The sequence below is a fragment of the Physcomitrium patens genome, chromosome 14 (assembly GCF_059467195.1).
Source record: "Physcomitrium patens ecotype Gransden chromosome 14, ASM5946719v1, whole genome shotgun sequence".
NCBI lineage: Eukaryota > Viridiplantae > Streptophyta > Bryopsida > Funariales > Funariaceae > Physcomitrium > Physcomitrium patens.
The window spans coordinates 6,261,938-6,279,791 of record NC_143423.1 but is presented as its reverse complement, the minus strand read 5'-3'; the positions used below and the strand labels follow the sequence as shown (position 1 = coordinate 6,279,791).

The 17,854-nt window shown below is 36.0% G+C and overlaps 2 protein-coding genes and 1 long non-coding RNA gene across 3 annotated transcripts; 2 read left to right on the top strand and 1 right to left on the bottom strand.

Moving 5' to 3' along the window:
- Window positions 1-3,008: 3,008 nt before the first annotated feature.
- LOC112290921 (serine hydroxymethyltransferase 1, mitochondrial) lies at window positions 3,009-7,915 on the bottom strand. Its single transcript, XM_024537759.3, has 15 exons — window positions 7,743-7,915; window positions 7,463-7,510; window positions 6,544-6,630; window positions 6,257-6,378; window positions 6,045-6,121; window positions 5,769-5,893; window positions 5,513-5,605; window positions 5,229-5,321; window positions 4,880-5,077; window positions 4,567-4,671; window positions 4,286-4,351; window positions 4,025-4,102; window positions 3,813-3,924; window positions 3,472-3,579; window positions 3,009-3,341 (listed from the first exon to the last, which is right to left on the bottom strand). Exons 1-15 carry the CDS (start codon window positions 7,854-7,856, stop codon window positions 3,193-3,195), a joined length of 1,575 nt encoding a protein of 524 aa, XP_024393527.1. The 5' UTR covers window positions 7,857-7,915; the 3' UTR covers window positions 3,009-3,192.
- Window positions 7,916-12,544: 4,629 nt separating this feature from the next.
- Window positions 12,545-13,467, top strand: LOC149987816 (uncharacterized). Its single transcript, XR_016506274.1, has 2 exons — window positions 12,545-12,716; window positions 13,058-13,467. It is a non-coding gene; the product is annotated as an uncharacterized LOC149987816 (long non-coding RNA).
- Window positions 13,468-15,783: 2,316 nt separating this feature from the next.
- LOC112291034 (small ribosomal subunit protein uS17) lies at window positions 15,784-17,734 on the top strand. The gene is made up of 6 exons (XM_024537968.3): window positions 15,784-15,854; window positions 16,017-16,057; window positions 16,206-16,306; window positions 16,910-17,054; window positions 17,238-17,327; window positions 17,498-17,734. Exons 1-6 carry the CDS (start codon window positions 15,843-15,845, stop codon window positions 17,589-17,591), a joined length of 483 nt encoding a protein of 160 aa, XP_024393736.1. The 5' UTR covers window positions 15,784-15,842; the 3' UTR covers window positions 17,592-17,734.
- The last annotated feature ends 120 nt before the right edge of the window (window positions 17,735-17,854 follow it).

Here is a 17,854-nt window from a genome sequence, read left to right as displayed (position 1 = left end):
ATTTGAGTTTCTTCTTGATAAACAAAAATGATATTAAATCCAATGATAATATCAAGTGTGGTGATTTTCATGTTCCTCTTCAAATTCATATTTAAAATAATACTATCTTTTTGGGATTAACATTAGAAGGTTAATTTTCAGATCTTTGATTACCTCCACTTCTTCTTTATCTTCTTCTCCTTCACTATCCAAAAGTGCAAGACAGAAAAAGTCAATTTTATCATCTAAATAAAGACCATTGATATTAAGTACCTCAAAGACTTTGCTAATAGTTTCTATCACATCCCTATCTTTTAAGCTCTAAAATAAAATTCATACTTCATTTGTATAAATCACATACAATATAGTTAGTATTGTATATTATTTTTATATTAAACCAATAATTAACTTATTATTAGCAATCTCTACCACTAAATTTTTACATTGATCATTCCTAATATTTTTAATTAAAACTTAGTGGTAGTAGTCTCTACTACTAAGTTAGCTTGATAGTGACCATTTTCCATCTATTTTTTTCTACCCATGTTTTTTGAAAAATAAAAAATACTCACAATTACATGATCAATTCTAATTTTTTCTATCCATTTATTACACTTATTTTTTATTGCCTATTTTTCTCATCCATTTTAAATTACTCTTTTTTCCTTGGTGGTAAAAAATGGTCACTTTTCTACCCATTTTCACCACATGTTTTTCTTTAGTACTAAATAAAAACATCATCCATATCCATTTCTAATTCTTTCCACCAATTTCTCTTTTGTAATGAAAAAATGGCCACTATCCATACTCATATTAATTTTTTTACACTTTTTTCCTAAACATTGTACCTTAATAGTGCCCATCACCACCCTACCCATATTTTTCCTTCTTGTAACATCACTATGCACTATAAGAAGGCACTACTTCTCTCATAGTGCTTTATATGGAATTCAACAAGCTGCCTCATTGCAAGCCACTACTACTACCACCACAAAACATAATTTTATGTAAAAGATCAACCACCTTGACATAGGTCTAGTGATCTCACTGCCCAAGGCATCTAGTGCTCAGGGCTAGGTGGCTAGGACCCATGCATCCCAACACCCTGATTGCATGGCCACCTATCCCATCACATCCCTTGCATTCCTGTGCAAGCACCATCACATTCTCCCTTGTATCCCACACACCCCATCTTTCCTCTTCTCTCCCACTCCCTTGCATTTCCAATGATTTCTGAAGCAACCAATATTAAATCTTGAGAGGTGACAACTGAGATATCTCAAGGCATTAAAATATAGTTCTACTTCGCCTTGAATTGTCTCATGTCCTTGTCTTGTTTCTCTTGTTCCTGTCCCCACATCCATCCCCCCCCCCCTCCCCCTCCCTTGTCCATATTTTCAATTCCTATCCAAAGCACTTTTGTGCTTGGTTTAACCTACTAGGATAAAAATAATCACCAGCTTGGTAAAATATTGTACAACCTTTAAAAGTTGCAATAATATTTTGTAACTATTTTATAATACATTTTCATCACAAAAATATCACTTTTATATTCAAGTATTAATCATTTAAAGATATATATATATATCCATTTTATCCATCTATGATATATATTTTATATTTAGATAAAAATAGGATAATTAAGTATTTAAAACCAATTTAAAGTATGACAAATATTTTAAATTAGGATTTCTTAAAATTAAAAAAAAATCATTATATGATTAAAAATTATTTTGTATATGAATATAAAATTTTAATTATTACTAATATCATTAATTCAAATAATTCAAATAATCAAGTATATATTTTATTATGTTTTTTATATGAAAATTTTAGTTTATGAATTTAAATGTTAAATTTTGTTCTTGATAACATTGCATCATAATTTCCTAAAAACTGATGAATAAATTGAAACAATCAACTCTGAATAAAATTTAACTATATCATATGGAATTATATACAGCTTTTTTTTATTTCATTTTTTTCAAACACTTGAATTAAGATGTGACAAAAAAATTAGCTTAGACAATAACTTAACTATCACATCACATGCTTGATATGCCATCTTCAAATTAATTATACATGTAATGAAAATAGTGTATTATTGTATTTTTTATATTTTTTATCACTATGCTTTTTGTATTTTTTGTTAAGTCCTTGCTTGATATGTTTATGTAAAACAAAGATACAAACAATTAGTACTTATTGGAAACCTAATTTTCTTATTAAAATATACTTTAATCCAAAACCATTAGGGTAAACATTTTTTTTATTTTTGGCACCAAAGGCATCAAATACATTTAAAGATATTTACAAAAAAAAACTAAGGCTATAGTGTCTATTGAACTTTAAATACTAGTTTATGAATACTTTTAAACCAAACCATGCAACAGTACAATTTTACAATGGTTATTGTTGTTTCACTGTTGTGTTCTCCATGTTCAGATTCTTATTCAAGTTTGTTCTTTAGGTAGTGGCTACTTGACCAGAATTACAGGCCACAAATCATGGAATTGAGCGAGAGAATGGATGAGATAAACAGTAATCACAAGTTTAACTCAAAGGTGGCAAGGAAGTGGAGGGACGGAAGAGAGAATATTGGAAAATTAACTTCCTTCTTTTCCTCAACAAGTTTTACATTAATGGGTCTCTTTCTTTCTTTCTCTTGTCTCTTTCTTTCTCAAATCCTCCAATTTTCTCTGTCCAATTTTACCCAATTTTCATGATCCAAAACCTGCTAACGTAAATCCTAATAAACCACTTTCAATTCTTTTAACAAATCTCATCTTAACATTTCTTCCATAAAAGGGGATTTTGGATGAAACACTCAGCATCGTGCTTCTCTGATGAGACATCCCCGTCATAGTAGCTAAAAATGCAATTACAGACCCTGTTAAATACAGAGAGAAAAGAAAAGAGGAACACAGGGAACGCGGGCAGACATCCATAATAATGTCACACTGAAAGATAAGAAAAAAAAAATCAAGCATTCTCAGCATCGCGCCCGCAGAACACCGCTTCTCAGCACGGGATTTCAATTCACATCTCTTCAATTCAAAAAGTAACTCATCTTAGATACAAGATTCATCCTTTTGAAGACCTTATATAATTGGCCATGGAGGGCGACAATTAGCATGGCTACACGCAGCCAGTGAATGATGTCACCTGATTTCCCAGTGCACGGGGGACATATTTATACAAAGACTGCCGCTTCTAATTTTGGTACTTCATGGAGGACTTTTCAAAGCCTATTGTGGGGAACTGCTTGGCAAATTCTTCAACTTCAGTTCTCAACTTTCCAATTTCTGCCTGGATCTCGGGATCAGTGTCCACAGCTGCCCTAAAGTCCTTCAACTTTGCACCTATAACCAGAATACAATGCGGAGTATTGATTCAGTTACAAACGGAAGGATTAATACATCAAAGATGTGTACAACCAGCACTTTCTCTGCCCGTCGTTTCAAAGAAAATAATAGTTAGTATAAGTCTCACCTGTGGACTTCTTGACCTTCACAGCGATTCCAACCGCTCGGTCAAAGAACTCAGCAACTTTCTCGAAATCTTCCTCTATGAAGCCTCTGCTTGTCAAAGCAGGGGTTCCTTTTCCAAGCAAAGAGTCCACTTCATGAGACCGTAGAATAAATTCACCCTCTCAAATGCCACAGACAATAATAACACAAACAGCAACCAACTAAGCAACTGCGATTAATAATTTACAAGATGTAATACATGAAATTCATCACCCTTTCATGTCACTAACCCTTCGAAGAACCTTTCATCGGTCAGTTCATCACCAAAATTGGATTGATCAAAAGATTACTTTTGCAACTTACCCATGCGAATGCCTCCAGGTACTAGAGCAGATACATCTCCAGGAACAGTGTTTTTGTTTGCCGCAATATGAGCAAGCTCCATCACTCGCTCCACTCTAGAGCCGTCCACACCCTAAAAAAATGAAAGATTTCGTTAATAACTATTCAATGTTCTTTCTTCGAAAGCTGCAATAGCATGAAATGATGTTATAGAGGGAATGCACAGGAAATACCTTGGGTTTGAGGTTCACTAACACCAAATGGTTCTCTGTTCCACCGGACACCAGCTCGTAACCTTGGCTCATCAAGGCCTACATGTTTTAAACCAATTGCATAAATCACCCACAAATTAATACCAAAAGGATAAAATACTTGTAAACGTTACTAGAGAAGTATCATCACCTAATTACTTTGTAGTACAACAAAATATACTACTGATCACACTGTTTCTTGTCAGGTATCACATAGCATGGCCTAAATGAAAAGACAACGACCTTGGCAAAACGTGCAGAGTTGCTCAGAACTTGTTCCTGGTACGCCTTGAACTCTGGCGTAGCTGCCTGTAACCACCCCAAAGAGCGATAAGATATCATTATACGCAGGTCCACGCCGCAGTCAAATCTTCCATCGACTACTTCCATCATAATTGAAAGCTAAATAAACGGACCTATAAGCCATTAAAAAAGGTGAAGTTTTGCATTTTGATTCGCTTAAACCTCTTTCCAATATCGATGAGTTATGCTCCTCGTTAAATGATCGCATGACGAAAGTTTACCTGTTTCAAGGCAACAGCAAGTCCTGCAATGGTGTGGTTGTGAGGACCCCCTTGTAGTCCTGGAAAAACAGCAGCATTAATTTTGTCTTCATAGTCGTAGAAAATCTGCACAGCAGGATGGATCAGAAACATTCAGCTGAAATGTAACCAACCTCCGCATACGCGAGACCAGCATCGCCCCTATGCTTTCGTTGGAGTGAAGACACGTTGCGTGGAACTTATCAATCACATGTATGGTTTTTAAAGCTTACTCCACAATAAAAACACATGTTGTAACTAAAAAAACGCACAACACTTCTAGTATCTGAAATACCTGTTCACCCTTCTTGTTTGTCTCCTTCAACCCTTTGCGGTAGAAGATCATGGCCCCCCGAGGGCCTCGAAGAGACTTGTGGGTAGTGGTAGTTACCACGTCCGCGAAGTCGAAGGGAGACGGGACGACGCCAGCGGCTACCAGGCCACTGATGTGGGCCATATCAGCAAGCAGAATAGCTTTTTGCTTGTCACAAACCTGCATGAGAAAGACAATTTGCAGATCACATATGAACTCGAAGGAGCAGGTACACAGTAGAGTATCGGATAGTTAACATTACACTGTAGAAACATACAAATGATGCAATTTCACATAATGCAAAGGCCGCAAACATCAAATTTAAACACACCTTGCGCATACGAGCATAGTCGTAATGGCGAGCATAGGCACTGGCACCAGCTACTATCAATTTTGGCCTGTAAAGAACTGCGCTTTTCTCCATCTGCAAATTTCCAAATTGATCTGTTAAATTAGACTCACAACTTCAACGCATGTTTAGGAAAAGGAGAGTGATCATAGCTAGAAACAATCCTCAAAATCACATCAAAAATATTATCCAAGGATATACATCAAAAGGATGTACATGCATAAGAGCATTATACAGGACCACAACTAATGGTTTGCAGTTAGTACCGTATCGTAGTCTATGTAACCTGTAGACTCGTCCAATCGGTATGGCATAGTCTCGAAGAAAATGGAAACCGCCGAGATTTTCTTCATGTCCGTCTGTTTACCATGTCAGACAACAGAGCCAGTAGATGTAAGGCAAGTGGAGAAAACATCAGCTATACATAAATAAATAAGCTATCTTTAGCAGCGGTACATAATAATTGACGCTCTGAGGCGAGTGGCAAAAGATGGTACAGGTAGAGTTTATTAGGAATCACACCTGATATCCATGAGACAAATGACCACCATGAGGAAGATCTAAGGCCATTATGCGCTCGTGTGGCTTTAAGAGAGCTGTGTAGACCTGAAAATTGGCTGGGGACCCAGAGAGAGACTGCACATTCACTGATCAACCGGTGTTGCGTATCAGCGCTGTATGCTTCTCTAAAAGTCGCAGGAACAACTTCAAGGACTAGGGCATGTAACAGCTAAGAGAAGAGGCCATGTGCAGAATAGACGTAAGCTAAATTGTGTACGCCAAGATGGAGATACCGACCTCCCCATTTCTCTGGATCGAGGCGGAAAGCTGCGAGAGCTCTTTTTTGACACAGTCTTTCAGCCATGTCAATGAACCTACATTTGTGTAGAGGTGTCAATATACCTAACTATTCATGAACAGAGCAAAAATCTCAATCAATAAAGGTTTATGAAAAAGAATACAGACAAGTTATATTTTAAAGAGAGAGAGGAAAATGAGAAACTACGCACTCGTTGCCACCGTAATAGCGAGCACCGGGGTAACCTTCACTGTACTTATTGGTCATGACTGAACCCACTGCCTGCATAACTGATACGGACGTAAAATTCTCTGACGGGATCAGCTCAAGTCCCTGGAAAGCGCAACGCAACTTAGAATTATCACCCAGCCCTAGATAAGTTCATTCAAATATCAATCATTACTCATCAACTGTCACTTGATACTCCAACATAAATACAAGACAAATTTTAGCTCAAATAAAGAGGGGTTACAAAAACACAGGAGCGGATGTTCATACCTTCCATTGACGATTCTTCTCGTGTTCAATGATGTCAGTGATCTCGGGATCAACCTCGGAGATGTCGGCATTGAGCTGCTTCGGCCACTGTTTCATACATGGTGCGAAATTAAGACAGCATGCTACAAGTTGAAACTCATGCAAGGATCAGCAAGAAAAAGAACAAAAAAGAACAAAACAAAAAGAAGGCAATAATCTGCTGTAACTTTAGAAGATTTTCAAGGCACGGGACGTCCTGCCAAGTGAAGTCATGACAACTCCATCAAAGACCACGCCTACGAACGAAAGACTGTTTCCAACACAGCAATAAACTACATCTGTAAGGTTTACAATCGACAGCAGAGGGTTCTGCCCAGATTCATTGGGGAGCCTCCAAGTGAACAATAACGGATATATTAAAAGCTGCCAATACATAAAAGACCTTTCCACCGCTCAACCTTGATCACTAGAGTGAAAATATTCGTAGACTCGATGTGATTGTGTTCGATGAAGCGATGCAACTCTAACAACTCAAAACGGTCACAGAATTTGAGCGCCAAGAAGTTTTCAAATTACTCAGATCTATCCCGCACCCGTCCTACTCATCTATCCAGTAGAAATGACTCAAACGCTTTTCCGGAGCTCGATCATCAAGTGCATGTAACCCATGCACCACGACAATTAATGAATTCAAACTCCAAATACACCGCACATTGCCATAATGGTGCAGATCCACTCGATCGATCCAACGGGTTATAAAATCTTCAACCACGATATATATATATATATCGAAATCATTCAGGAGATGTTGCTACCAAATGTTCACTCCACAATTATTATTTTTTAAAAAATAAAACAAAACGAACAGTGCAAACATGAAATCAGAATGAAGCCTTAACCTGCCAAAACGGCCAAACAAGTAATGGCGGCTAAATCTCACCGTTACATTCGACTTAGCCGAACTTGAGTACTCTGAAGCAACCGCAGTCTGCGATACGAACCAAAACAGAGCGATGTCGTCAACACACCCCAAGCATTCCTCTACCCACATTCAACCCATTGTACATAGAAATCGGCAACAAAGAACCTTACAACGAAAGAATCCAACGCTCTACAGAAGACCCGGCACCTTTACTCCGGCGCAATTATACTAAACTCACAAACAAAACAGTCTCACAAAGACATAACCAGAAAGAAAGAAAAAAACGGCAGAAACTAACATTACTAGAGAACCGGAAACCGGAGCAGGCGGCAGGAGGGGTTCGATGCAATGCGCGGTGCAGGTGCTGGCTCTGCGATCTAGCGAGGCGACGCATCGCTGTTGCAATGGCCATGGTGGTGGAATCCTCACAGCCTCCACCAACTGTGCACCTCTGGAAAGGCAAAACACAGCAACACACAACTTACGGGGACGTGAGACTTCAGAGAAGATTTAAAGAAATGGGTCTTTTCTGTGTGTGCCAATCCAGCGGGGAGAGTTGATTCGGCAGATCGGAATGCAAACGGGAACAATGCATTCGATTCATGTGAAGGCAAGAACGAAAGGTTCCTCGTGGACTTAGTCGAGAATTTGTCGCCGCTTGGCAAGCATGACGCCCAAGAGTCTTAGGTCTCCCAGGAATTGTCTTCCGTGTCTTCTGCGTCGGCCCCACGACAGTTCCTGGTGTAATCCCTCTGTTCCGAGAATGCATGCGGATGATAATTTCTCCTATTTAATGATATCCAACCGCATCCAGATATGCTTGTGCCGAAGAAACATTTGACGAGAGAAAAAGTAAAAAGTGTCATGAAAAGTCAAGAACGCAGCTTAATGCTGATGTATCACATTTTTGTGGATCCTTTTCAGCGAACAATTCAATGCAATAATTTCCATCACAATTCTAATAGTATGCAACCTTACATTTCAGGTGTATAAGCATGGGAGAGAGAACAAATTACATGTGTGAGCTTATCTTTTGTCTATTTTGAATAAATTGGTAACTAAAACAAAATAATTTTCTAATTCTTTTTTGTTGTATCTTTTCATAGAGAATCTATTTAAATATGTGATTATTATTTTTCTACATAAATTTTTTTTAAGAAATTGAAAGAATTTGACTTTGAGTTTTATAGATGTGTGAATTTTAAGTTGATCTCAAATTTGTCTAATATTCACCAAGTCCATTGAAATGTTATTCATACATTTTCACGTACATTCAGTTTCTCTTCTATATATATTTAATTTAGAAAAGTCTTTGAAATGTTTTTACCACAAAATTTGCATAACTTGTAAAACCCATAATTTCAAACACATGGTTTTTTATCTTTATTTTTATTTTTTATTTTATTTTGTGTATATGTGTTCCCTGATGTAGTAATAAGTGTCATGCCTCATCCAACAAATGCATCATTTCACTTTTTTTTCCATGTTGCATTGTTAAAAAAATCAAAAACAATTTGCTTCATGACAAATCTCAAAAACCAAAAGTGAAATTTCAGTCTCATGTTACATGGAGGAAAAAGGCAGAGTTTTGTTCAGAATAACAAGTATGATAAATTGTTATTCACAATCAATCAAGATACATACACACACACACACACACAAATTCTTATCCATTACAGTATGCAAATATCTTTTGATCTCCAACTCATGGGTTATCCTTTATCCAAAAATATACATGAGTGAGATTTTATTTTATTTTATTTTGTTCATTATTATTGCTAGCATTGGAAACTGGTCAAAAGTAGCCCTCAAAATTTGTGGCTATCCTTATTGGATATTATAAATTAAAAAAGAACATGATTGATATGCTTGATCATTTCTCTTGAGAATGCTTGGAGAGACACAAGAGTAGTTGGAAGTAATATGCACACACACACAAGAGTGAATAGAAGGAGAGAGAACTTCTTATCTATGTATTGATGTGGTTGTCTCTTGTATACAAAGAGAAGATAAACAATTTCTCTCCACTACATTCCAAACATTGTAGCTAATGTATTAACTGTAAACTACAATAACTAGCATGGAGAGAGCCAGCTACATTTAATGCTCTCAATAATTTCCATGCATATATCACCAATATACCATGCAGTAAATAATGAACAATTTTTCAAAGAACAGATTCTAGGTGTAGAATCCGGGAATTATGCACTTGAAGAAGTGGAATAATACTATTATTTGATGGAATACTATGTAAATCAAAAGCTTTTTCACTGCTAGGTTGCAACCTTGAACTTATAATGACCACTTATAACTAGTTCACTGACACACTATCTTATGCATTCCTAATTGTTCACCAAATTGTAATGACCTACTATGTATGAAGCATTAAATTAACAGCCACATCAGTAAGGAAGAATCAAACAAACTCTTGCACAAATTCCACACATTCATTCTATAGATTATGTTTAACTAATTTCCTTGTTCTGAGGTTTTGTACCACACCAATACCAAGTGAGAGCATTACAATGCTTTCATTAGCTTCTGTAGTGTATATAATATAATGTATCAATCAACACCTCTAGAAAAAGTATATTTTAATATGGACCAACACCAAATTCTTGCAGTTTATGAACTCCACAGAAGCATTTGAAATAGTAATGTTGATGCACATGATAGAGACACTAATTACCAGATTCATGTATATCCATTTCAAAATGAGGGTTCTGTTCAGTTCAGAATGCAGGAATAAAAATGGTGAAAGAAATCCTTGTCATCTGCTTGTCAGATATGCCATTGAGAAGCATCATTGGGCAATGACTCAATTCTGGGGGAGAACGTGTGAATGTACAGATATAATAGAGGATTAACTTTACAGATCTGCCCATATTTAATATTCTTCCTGTGGGCATATATCTAGTCTAATGCAAATCTAACTGCAAATCTTCTTCTTTATCTTTACATTTCATTTCTTAAAACACTATTCATATATATATATATATATATATATGTGTGTGTGTGTGTGTGTGTGTGTATACACACACACATTTTTTCTTTTTGTCGAAACTTTACATGTTTTTCTAGCCAATATGTACATATATAATACATACAATGAGCAAATTTTAATTTTTGAAAATAAAATAAACAAAAAATATAAAATAAAAAATATTATTTGTAAAAAAATCTCTTTTTACGCCTTTCCATTGTACTTTTTTCATTTTCTTGCTTTTAAGATTGTTATAGTTTTAAAATTTTAAATACAGATAAATGTATTTTTAACTAAAAACTAAAAGTAAAAACTTATATGCTTATTATAGATGGACCTTGTATAATTTAGTAGATATTATGTTTTTAATGCCAAAAACTAACAAATTCTTTGGACACTTAATCTTTCTAATTACAAATATCAATTATTACAAAAAAAAAAAAAAAAAAGAAAAAAAAGAAAAAGAAAAAGAGACAATCACAAAATACCAAATTAATGTGCAAAGTAATATTGCTTGAATTAGTCATAATCTTGCTAACAATTACATTTTTGTGCTTTCTACTTCATGTATTTGTATATGTTTTAAAAAACCAAAAATTTATTTTTTCATTCTAATTAAACTAAATTTAGATATTCATACATCTTTACTTATTACAACAAATGTCAATTATGTTTAAAATCTTATAAATACAACCATTTGCAATATTCTCTAGTATCATGTTAAATCGAAATTGTTTTTTTCTACAAGATCTCAAAACCCTCTATAATACTAATAATAAAAAAATTAAACTACCATATTTTTCTAAATAGACCAATTGAAATAATAAAGACTCACATCACAACAGTAATAATTAATATACAAACACCATGAATAAAACAAAATCACTAAATTAAATTTTCATATTCAAAAAATACATCAATTCAATTTCATATCTTTTATGCTCTACTATAACAAATCCAATTTGATTGCACACTTCCTAAATTCTCTATTTAGATTTTTTTTTTCCTACAATCATATCATTTAAATGCTCTAAATATATGATCTTGAGATTTCTTACAAATTCAATTCAATTTCATTTCAGTTTGGTCAACCCATTTGAAGATTTTTGAAATACACGTAATAAAAAATTGCTTCTACCAAGTTCCACTTACAATCCAACTTCATTTTGTCTATTTATCATTCACAATGCTAGTTTCTATGCCTAGTCTCAGCACACATGGCGACTATCTTATTTATATTTTGTGTGCATTAAAGTAGACGAAGACAGAGCTTTTGAGGTTGCTGACCTTCATCGAACACACAAAGATCGGAACCTGTTTTGAAAGTTTGGCATTTCATTCTTGCCAAAACGCTGTTGGAAGCAGATGAATTCATTGTTCATGCACTGTCTGCTAAACATGGAGGCAGAGGAGTGGATGGGTGTTGCAGGAATGAGGCCCAACAACGCACTTCTCAACACTCAACACACGGTTTGCATCAGAATGAATCGAAGTGAATCGAAGTGTGTGATGTGAGTCAGAACCGCTCTGAAAACATCGCCGGGATGCCTCTTTTGCATTCCCACAGTAACGTCTCTCTGTGCATCTCGGGACCTGTGCCCTGATCGAGCCACAAAAATGTTCTCTGATTGCCATGTCTTCACTTCTGCCAGTGCCAATCAAAAACCACAACAAAAACAACAACAGCAGCAGGCATGTGTGAGAGGATGCGGTGATGCGTGTAGAATGGGTTGGGAGTGGAAAGATAGAATGAAGCACAGACGAATTGAATTGCATTGCATTGCAGGGCTGGAGAGACAGACGAGTGAGTTGGTTGAGGTTGGGGGCAGGCCACGGGGGTTGAGGTGTGCGAGAAGGAAGGCTCCCTCCTCCCATAGGGAATGGCGGAGAAGAGGGAGGGAGGAAGTAGAAGGACGAGGGAGGGAGGCGAGTGAAGGTATGTCTTTGAATAAACCCAAAGACTGCAGCAAAGTAAAGATATACTATTCCACGGGGGATGACACTTGGACCCATCCGGCATCCCACATGCCGGATACAACACCCTACAGTCTGACGTGGAAGGAAGCCCATTCATTCAACACTCTCCATCCGTGTTGTGTAGTGTGGTGGAACTGCGAATGTCTTTAGGCTCTACGATGTGTGCAACGTGCACTGTAAAGAGCTTAGTCGGGTGCTGTGCTCTGAGGCATGCCGCAGTTTGGCAGCTGGATCGAGTGGGAACGGAGAAGAAGATACAGAGCTGTGCAAAGAACTGCAAGTGCAGTGCATGGGCTGCCAGCTATCTCTGTGGTATAATATATTTTTACACTTTTAAAAACTTACTTATAATATTCTATGCTCAGTGTTTGGAGGAAGTTGGTGCAGTGTAAAGTCCAAATGATACCATATTGTTCTTTAAATATTCATTGGTTGCAGCACTTTATTTGTTTATTTTAATAATGCATGTTGAATATGAATATCTTAAAGATAAATAAATAATATGAAAATATGTAGTATTGATTGATGAAAACTTGTTGAAGCTACTTACTTTACATACATATATATATATATATATATATATAATTGGGAACATTAAAGTGACCTTGATTTTTGTTGAATTGACCCACCATCTTCATTTTCCATGTTCCCAGGTCCTTATCCCCTGTCTCAACCTCCCTATTTCCATTCTCAACGTCCATTCCCGTCCATGGATTCACGCTGATGAGATCCTACAAGGCCACTTTCAAACTATATGTTGGCTTTTTAAATTTCTACAGACTTATTCTGATACAGCTTTCAAAATGCATTGTCATGAAGAAGTTGGACTTGGGTAAGAATGGATAATAGAATAAAAGCCATATTTCTTAAGGACAAGCTATGAGAGCATGAACACCATCCTTCAAAGGCAATGGATATACAAAGATATGCAACGACACTGAACAGTAAAAGATTGAGTAGAGAAAGAAATCAAAGGGGCAATATAACAAAGAGAAGATTATGAGGCACATCGATATTCAAACAAATAAGGTCTCAAGTCAAAAGACACATGTGAATATATATATATATATACATATATTTTTATGTCACGAGATTATATAACGTCAAGCTATGTAATAGAGACTTGAAAATCTTTCAAGACATTGGCTATGCATTCTACAAATGCTATGGAATTGACGAATTGCACAAGTACAAGCACTAACCTCTTCTTGCCATTGGCAACGATGTGCTCCGCCTTATCGATTTGATCCACCTTGTCTAACCCATTGCAATTTTTGTAGACAATGTAAGCTTGATCCTTCTAAGTGACACTAGCATCCAAAGCGGAGCTTGTCTTGCAAATAAATCAGGCACCATTGCACTTTGGGCATAAGTCCTTGCATGAAAAGAAAATGGAGAAGGCCAAGTTGATTTGATCGATGGCCATGGCTCCAACATTGAAATAGTTTGTATCTTTAGTAGAAACATTATCCACTATGCATACTACCTTGTTATGCAAGACAAACATTCTTTGAGTTTCAATAGAGTGAAGAGTTGCGATGTTGATGTGGCAGATGTGGCCTTGATGATGGAGAACATAGATAAGGCAAATGTAGCGACCATTGATTAGCATACGATGTAAGATGCCATAGCTTAATTCTTATAATTAAAACAAGATGGAGTTTAAAAAAGACAATGGTGGTGTATGATCACAAGGATATTGCAATGAGATAAAATAATATATATATATATATATATATATATTATTATTTTTTAAATAGGTATTATGCACACAACTAATAAGAGTGTTGGTAAAGCATACTAGCTCAATTGAATGCAAAGTTTGCTACGAGAGGCATATCTCAAGCTAATGTATGGTTTGATAGTGGTCTTGTGGGGTCCTATGAACAAGATTCCAAGGCTTAGAGGGTGCCCTGTTAGAGGTCCATGGATGGAAGATGGGCACTAGGAATGGAGATGGGGAGGTCAAGACAAGGAATGAGGGGCTAGGAATATAGAGAATGAGGATAGTAGGTCAATTTTACAAAAATCTGTGTCATTTTAACATTCTTCTATATGTATTTTGTAACATATGTATATATGTGTTGTAAGAAAAATAAATCTTGGTAGTATAATATTTTGTAACATGTTCAAATGTGTATATATATGTATATACATATATAAGCAATGAAACTTACTTTGATGGATTTTAGACCTTCATTTTAATTCTATTTTTTTTTTTTTTTTTAGAAATATTGTCTTGTATTTTAGATAATTTCTAAATTATCTTTTATTTTCATTTATTTACTTTTGCTCTTATATCTTTGTCACATAAATAAATCAACTATTAATAAAAATAAACTCCTAAGAAATACTATTACATATTCTACATGCCTTTGTATTTATGAATTTTATATAAAAAAAAATTATAGTATGTAATTTAAAAAAATATTAATAGAAAGATCAAAATTTTAATTAAAAATACTTATTTCTTAAGTTTTAGCATTATTTTAATATAAGTTAATTGTAAAAATAATATGATGTTTTAGAATTTTATCAAATTTATTTAAATTTATTATTAAAATTAAAATTTAGTAGATTCAATATGTGAAATCTTCTTTAAAGTTATCAATGGAAATTCACATTTACAATAAAAACTTATAAGGTGATTTTTTTAATAGTCATATTGAAAAATCAAATTGACCATACATTATATATATATATATATATATATATACACATATATAAGTATAGTCAATCTCATTAAAGTCAATTTCGGGTTATAGTTAACTTTGTGAAAGTCAACTTTGGATTATAGTCAACCCATTTTGTTAGCTACAATTTGCATGACCTATACTATATGACATGTAGTGTACTAAACTACATTATATAATCAATTATTTATTTGGTTCTGGGAGGTTGATCATAATGAATGCTGACTATTCATATAGACTGTTTTTTATTTTTTTTGTTTTTTTCTTGTGTAATTATTGATATTCATTCTTTGCCGCCATCACGGTTCTCTACTTACACTAAGCTTGTGTTTAGACTTCCTATTAAAAAGAAAAAGAAAAAGAAAAAGAAAAATTTGTATCCATCTACATTTCAGAGAGAAATACAGAGGATAATGTAAAAGAAAAATAAAATAGTCCTCTTAACGCCTTTTGCAGTTGCCAAGTATTGATACCCGCCGAACTCAGACCTCAATATCCTCGACCAGCTGGAGATTGCAAAATCGGGTCCGTGTGAAAAGGTCCCTTTATAAAGAGATGACAGCTTCATTTGAAATGCGCTCTGAATAGAATGGAGGTCATGTTCTAGCGAAGAATGGTCGGCCCTAAAACCTGTCCTGAACAGCCCTAAGAGCAACAACAGCCCGCCCGGTCAATCCCTTTCGAATTTTGCACCTTCGCTTGCACCCTCTTCGCCTTCGTTACTCGTCTAAGCAGATCGAGCACCATGGCGGAGCAGGTGCTTTTTGAAGTTTTCGTAGCTGGTCTTATGAATTTATCTTGTGCCTTTTGGGAATTCTTTCAAAGAGTCTGTAGTGTTCGATGCATTTAGGGTTTTGTGGTTCGGGCGACGAGGGCTTTTCCTGATGGTCTTGGGCCTGTGCTTTTTCTTCGTTTGCAGACCGAGAAGTCGTTTCTGAAGCAGCCTAAGGTCTTCCTCAGGTAAGATATTGGAATTTTGTTATCTTTGCTTGTGTGAGAGTAGTTATGGATTTTGGTTTAATTCTTGCGGTTTGCTCGCAACAAGCTATGATTCTGCGTGCCTTAATTTTTCTGATAAGGATGTGTTATTTTTTTATTTTTATTGCAGCACAAAAGCTTCGGCGAAGGGAAAGGCAGCAGGGAAAGCCGGTACTCGATTCTGGAAGAATGTAGGTCTTGGATTTAAGACTCCCCGTGAAGCTATTGAGGGTACGTGGCATCTACTGGTTTTTATTTACGCACACTCTGTCATTGTAACCCATCTTGGTACTACTGATTTTCCTGGTTGTGTCTTCACTCAGTCTCATGGAGTGTTCCATGATGCACTGCCCCTTCGTTCATGCAATGCTTGAATTATCTACTGGATCTCATTTTAGAATCATGGCGTTGAAGCCTCTGCCAACTTGATTTTCACTCATGTGTTTAAATGATTCAGCAACTAACGTAATGTCAAGCAGATTATGAACTTTACTGTTTCAAATCACGTCGTCTTTTATCAAATGTTATCGTTGTAGCTCACACATATAGTACAAGGGTTGTAGAAAAATTGTGGCATATTAATCCAGATTGTGTCGGATTCGGATCCACTTCTTATTCCTGTATGAATGTAGACATACTGCCTCCTTCCTGGATTCTCTTTTATTTAGCCATAAATACAAAATTGTGGAGCTTGGTTTCTGCGACCATTGAATGGTTTGAGGCCCGTGCCTTGAATATGAAGGCTTACTCTTCGACTTCTGCATTTTAAATGTATAGTTTTTATTATTTGTTCGCCTTGCTCAACGAGTTTTGTTTTTCATATTTTTTCTGTAGGTACTTATATCGACAAGAAGTGCCCATTCACTGGAGACGTCTCCATCCGAGGTCGCATTCTCACTGGAACTGTGAACTGCACAAAAATGACCCGCACGATTACCATCCGGCGAGATTACCTCCACTTCGTGAGAAAATACCAGAGGTGATATTATCATAATTCATGCAGCTTGCACAATTTTTCCGCGATGGCGCTTGCTAGAAAATTTGCGGCATAGCTTCTGGAGAAGATTGTCAGATGTCATTAATTCAATGATGTGACAATTGTCTTGGTACTCTTACGCGGTGTCCCTGTTTGTTCACAAAACCCTAAATTCTATTTTTGCAGGTATGAGAAGAGGCATTCCAACTTAGCTGCCCATGTCTCCCCTGCCTTCCGTGTGAAAGAGGGTGACAAGGTTATCATCGGCCAATGCAGGTTAGTTTTTTATTACAACTTTTGGAAGAATATCATAGTCTATCATAGGAGCTGGGTAGATTCTATTTGTAATGGAACTACCTGGGGTTTTGAGTTCACTTTGGGTGATACCGATAATTTGATATAACAATGACTCTCCCTGTTATCTAATACATTGCCCAACTCTTCAGGCCTCTCTCGAAAACGGTGAGATTCAACGTCTTGAAAGTGATCCCCATGGGCGCTTCCGACGGAGGAAACAAAAAGGTGTTCACAGCTGTTTAAATTCTCTTAGTCATCTTGTACTAGTTAGAGGATGGGATCTATCACCCTCTCTATTGAAATGGGAAACTTGATCACCTACATATAACACATCTGGTTCGTGGTAGTGTTACGTGAAGAATGAATTTGCCGACGTTTTCTCTGTATTCTCAGTCTGAATCCTACAGTGCAAAGCGTTATTGTTGTATGTGAGAAGCTATCCTTTTTAGCTTGTGGATGTGCACTACGGCGAAGTGCGATCTGAAAGTTGACTTTCATGTGAATTG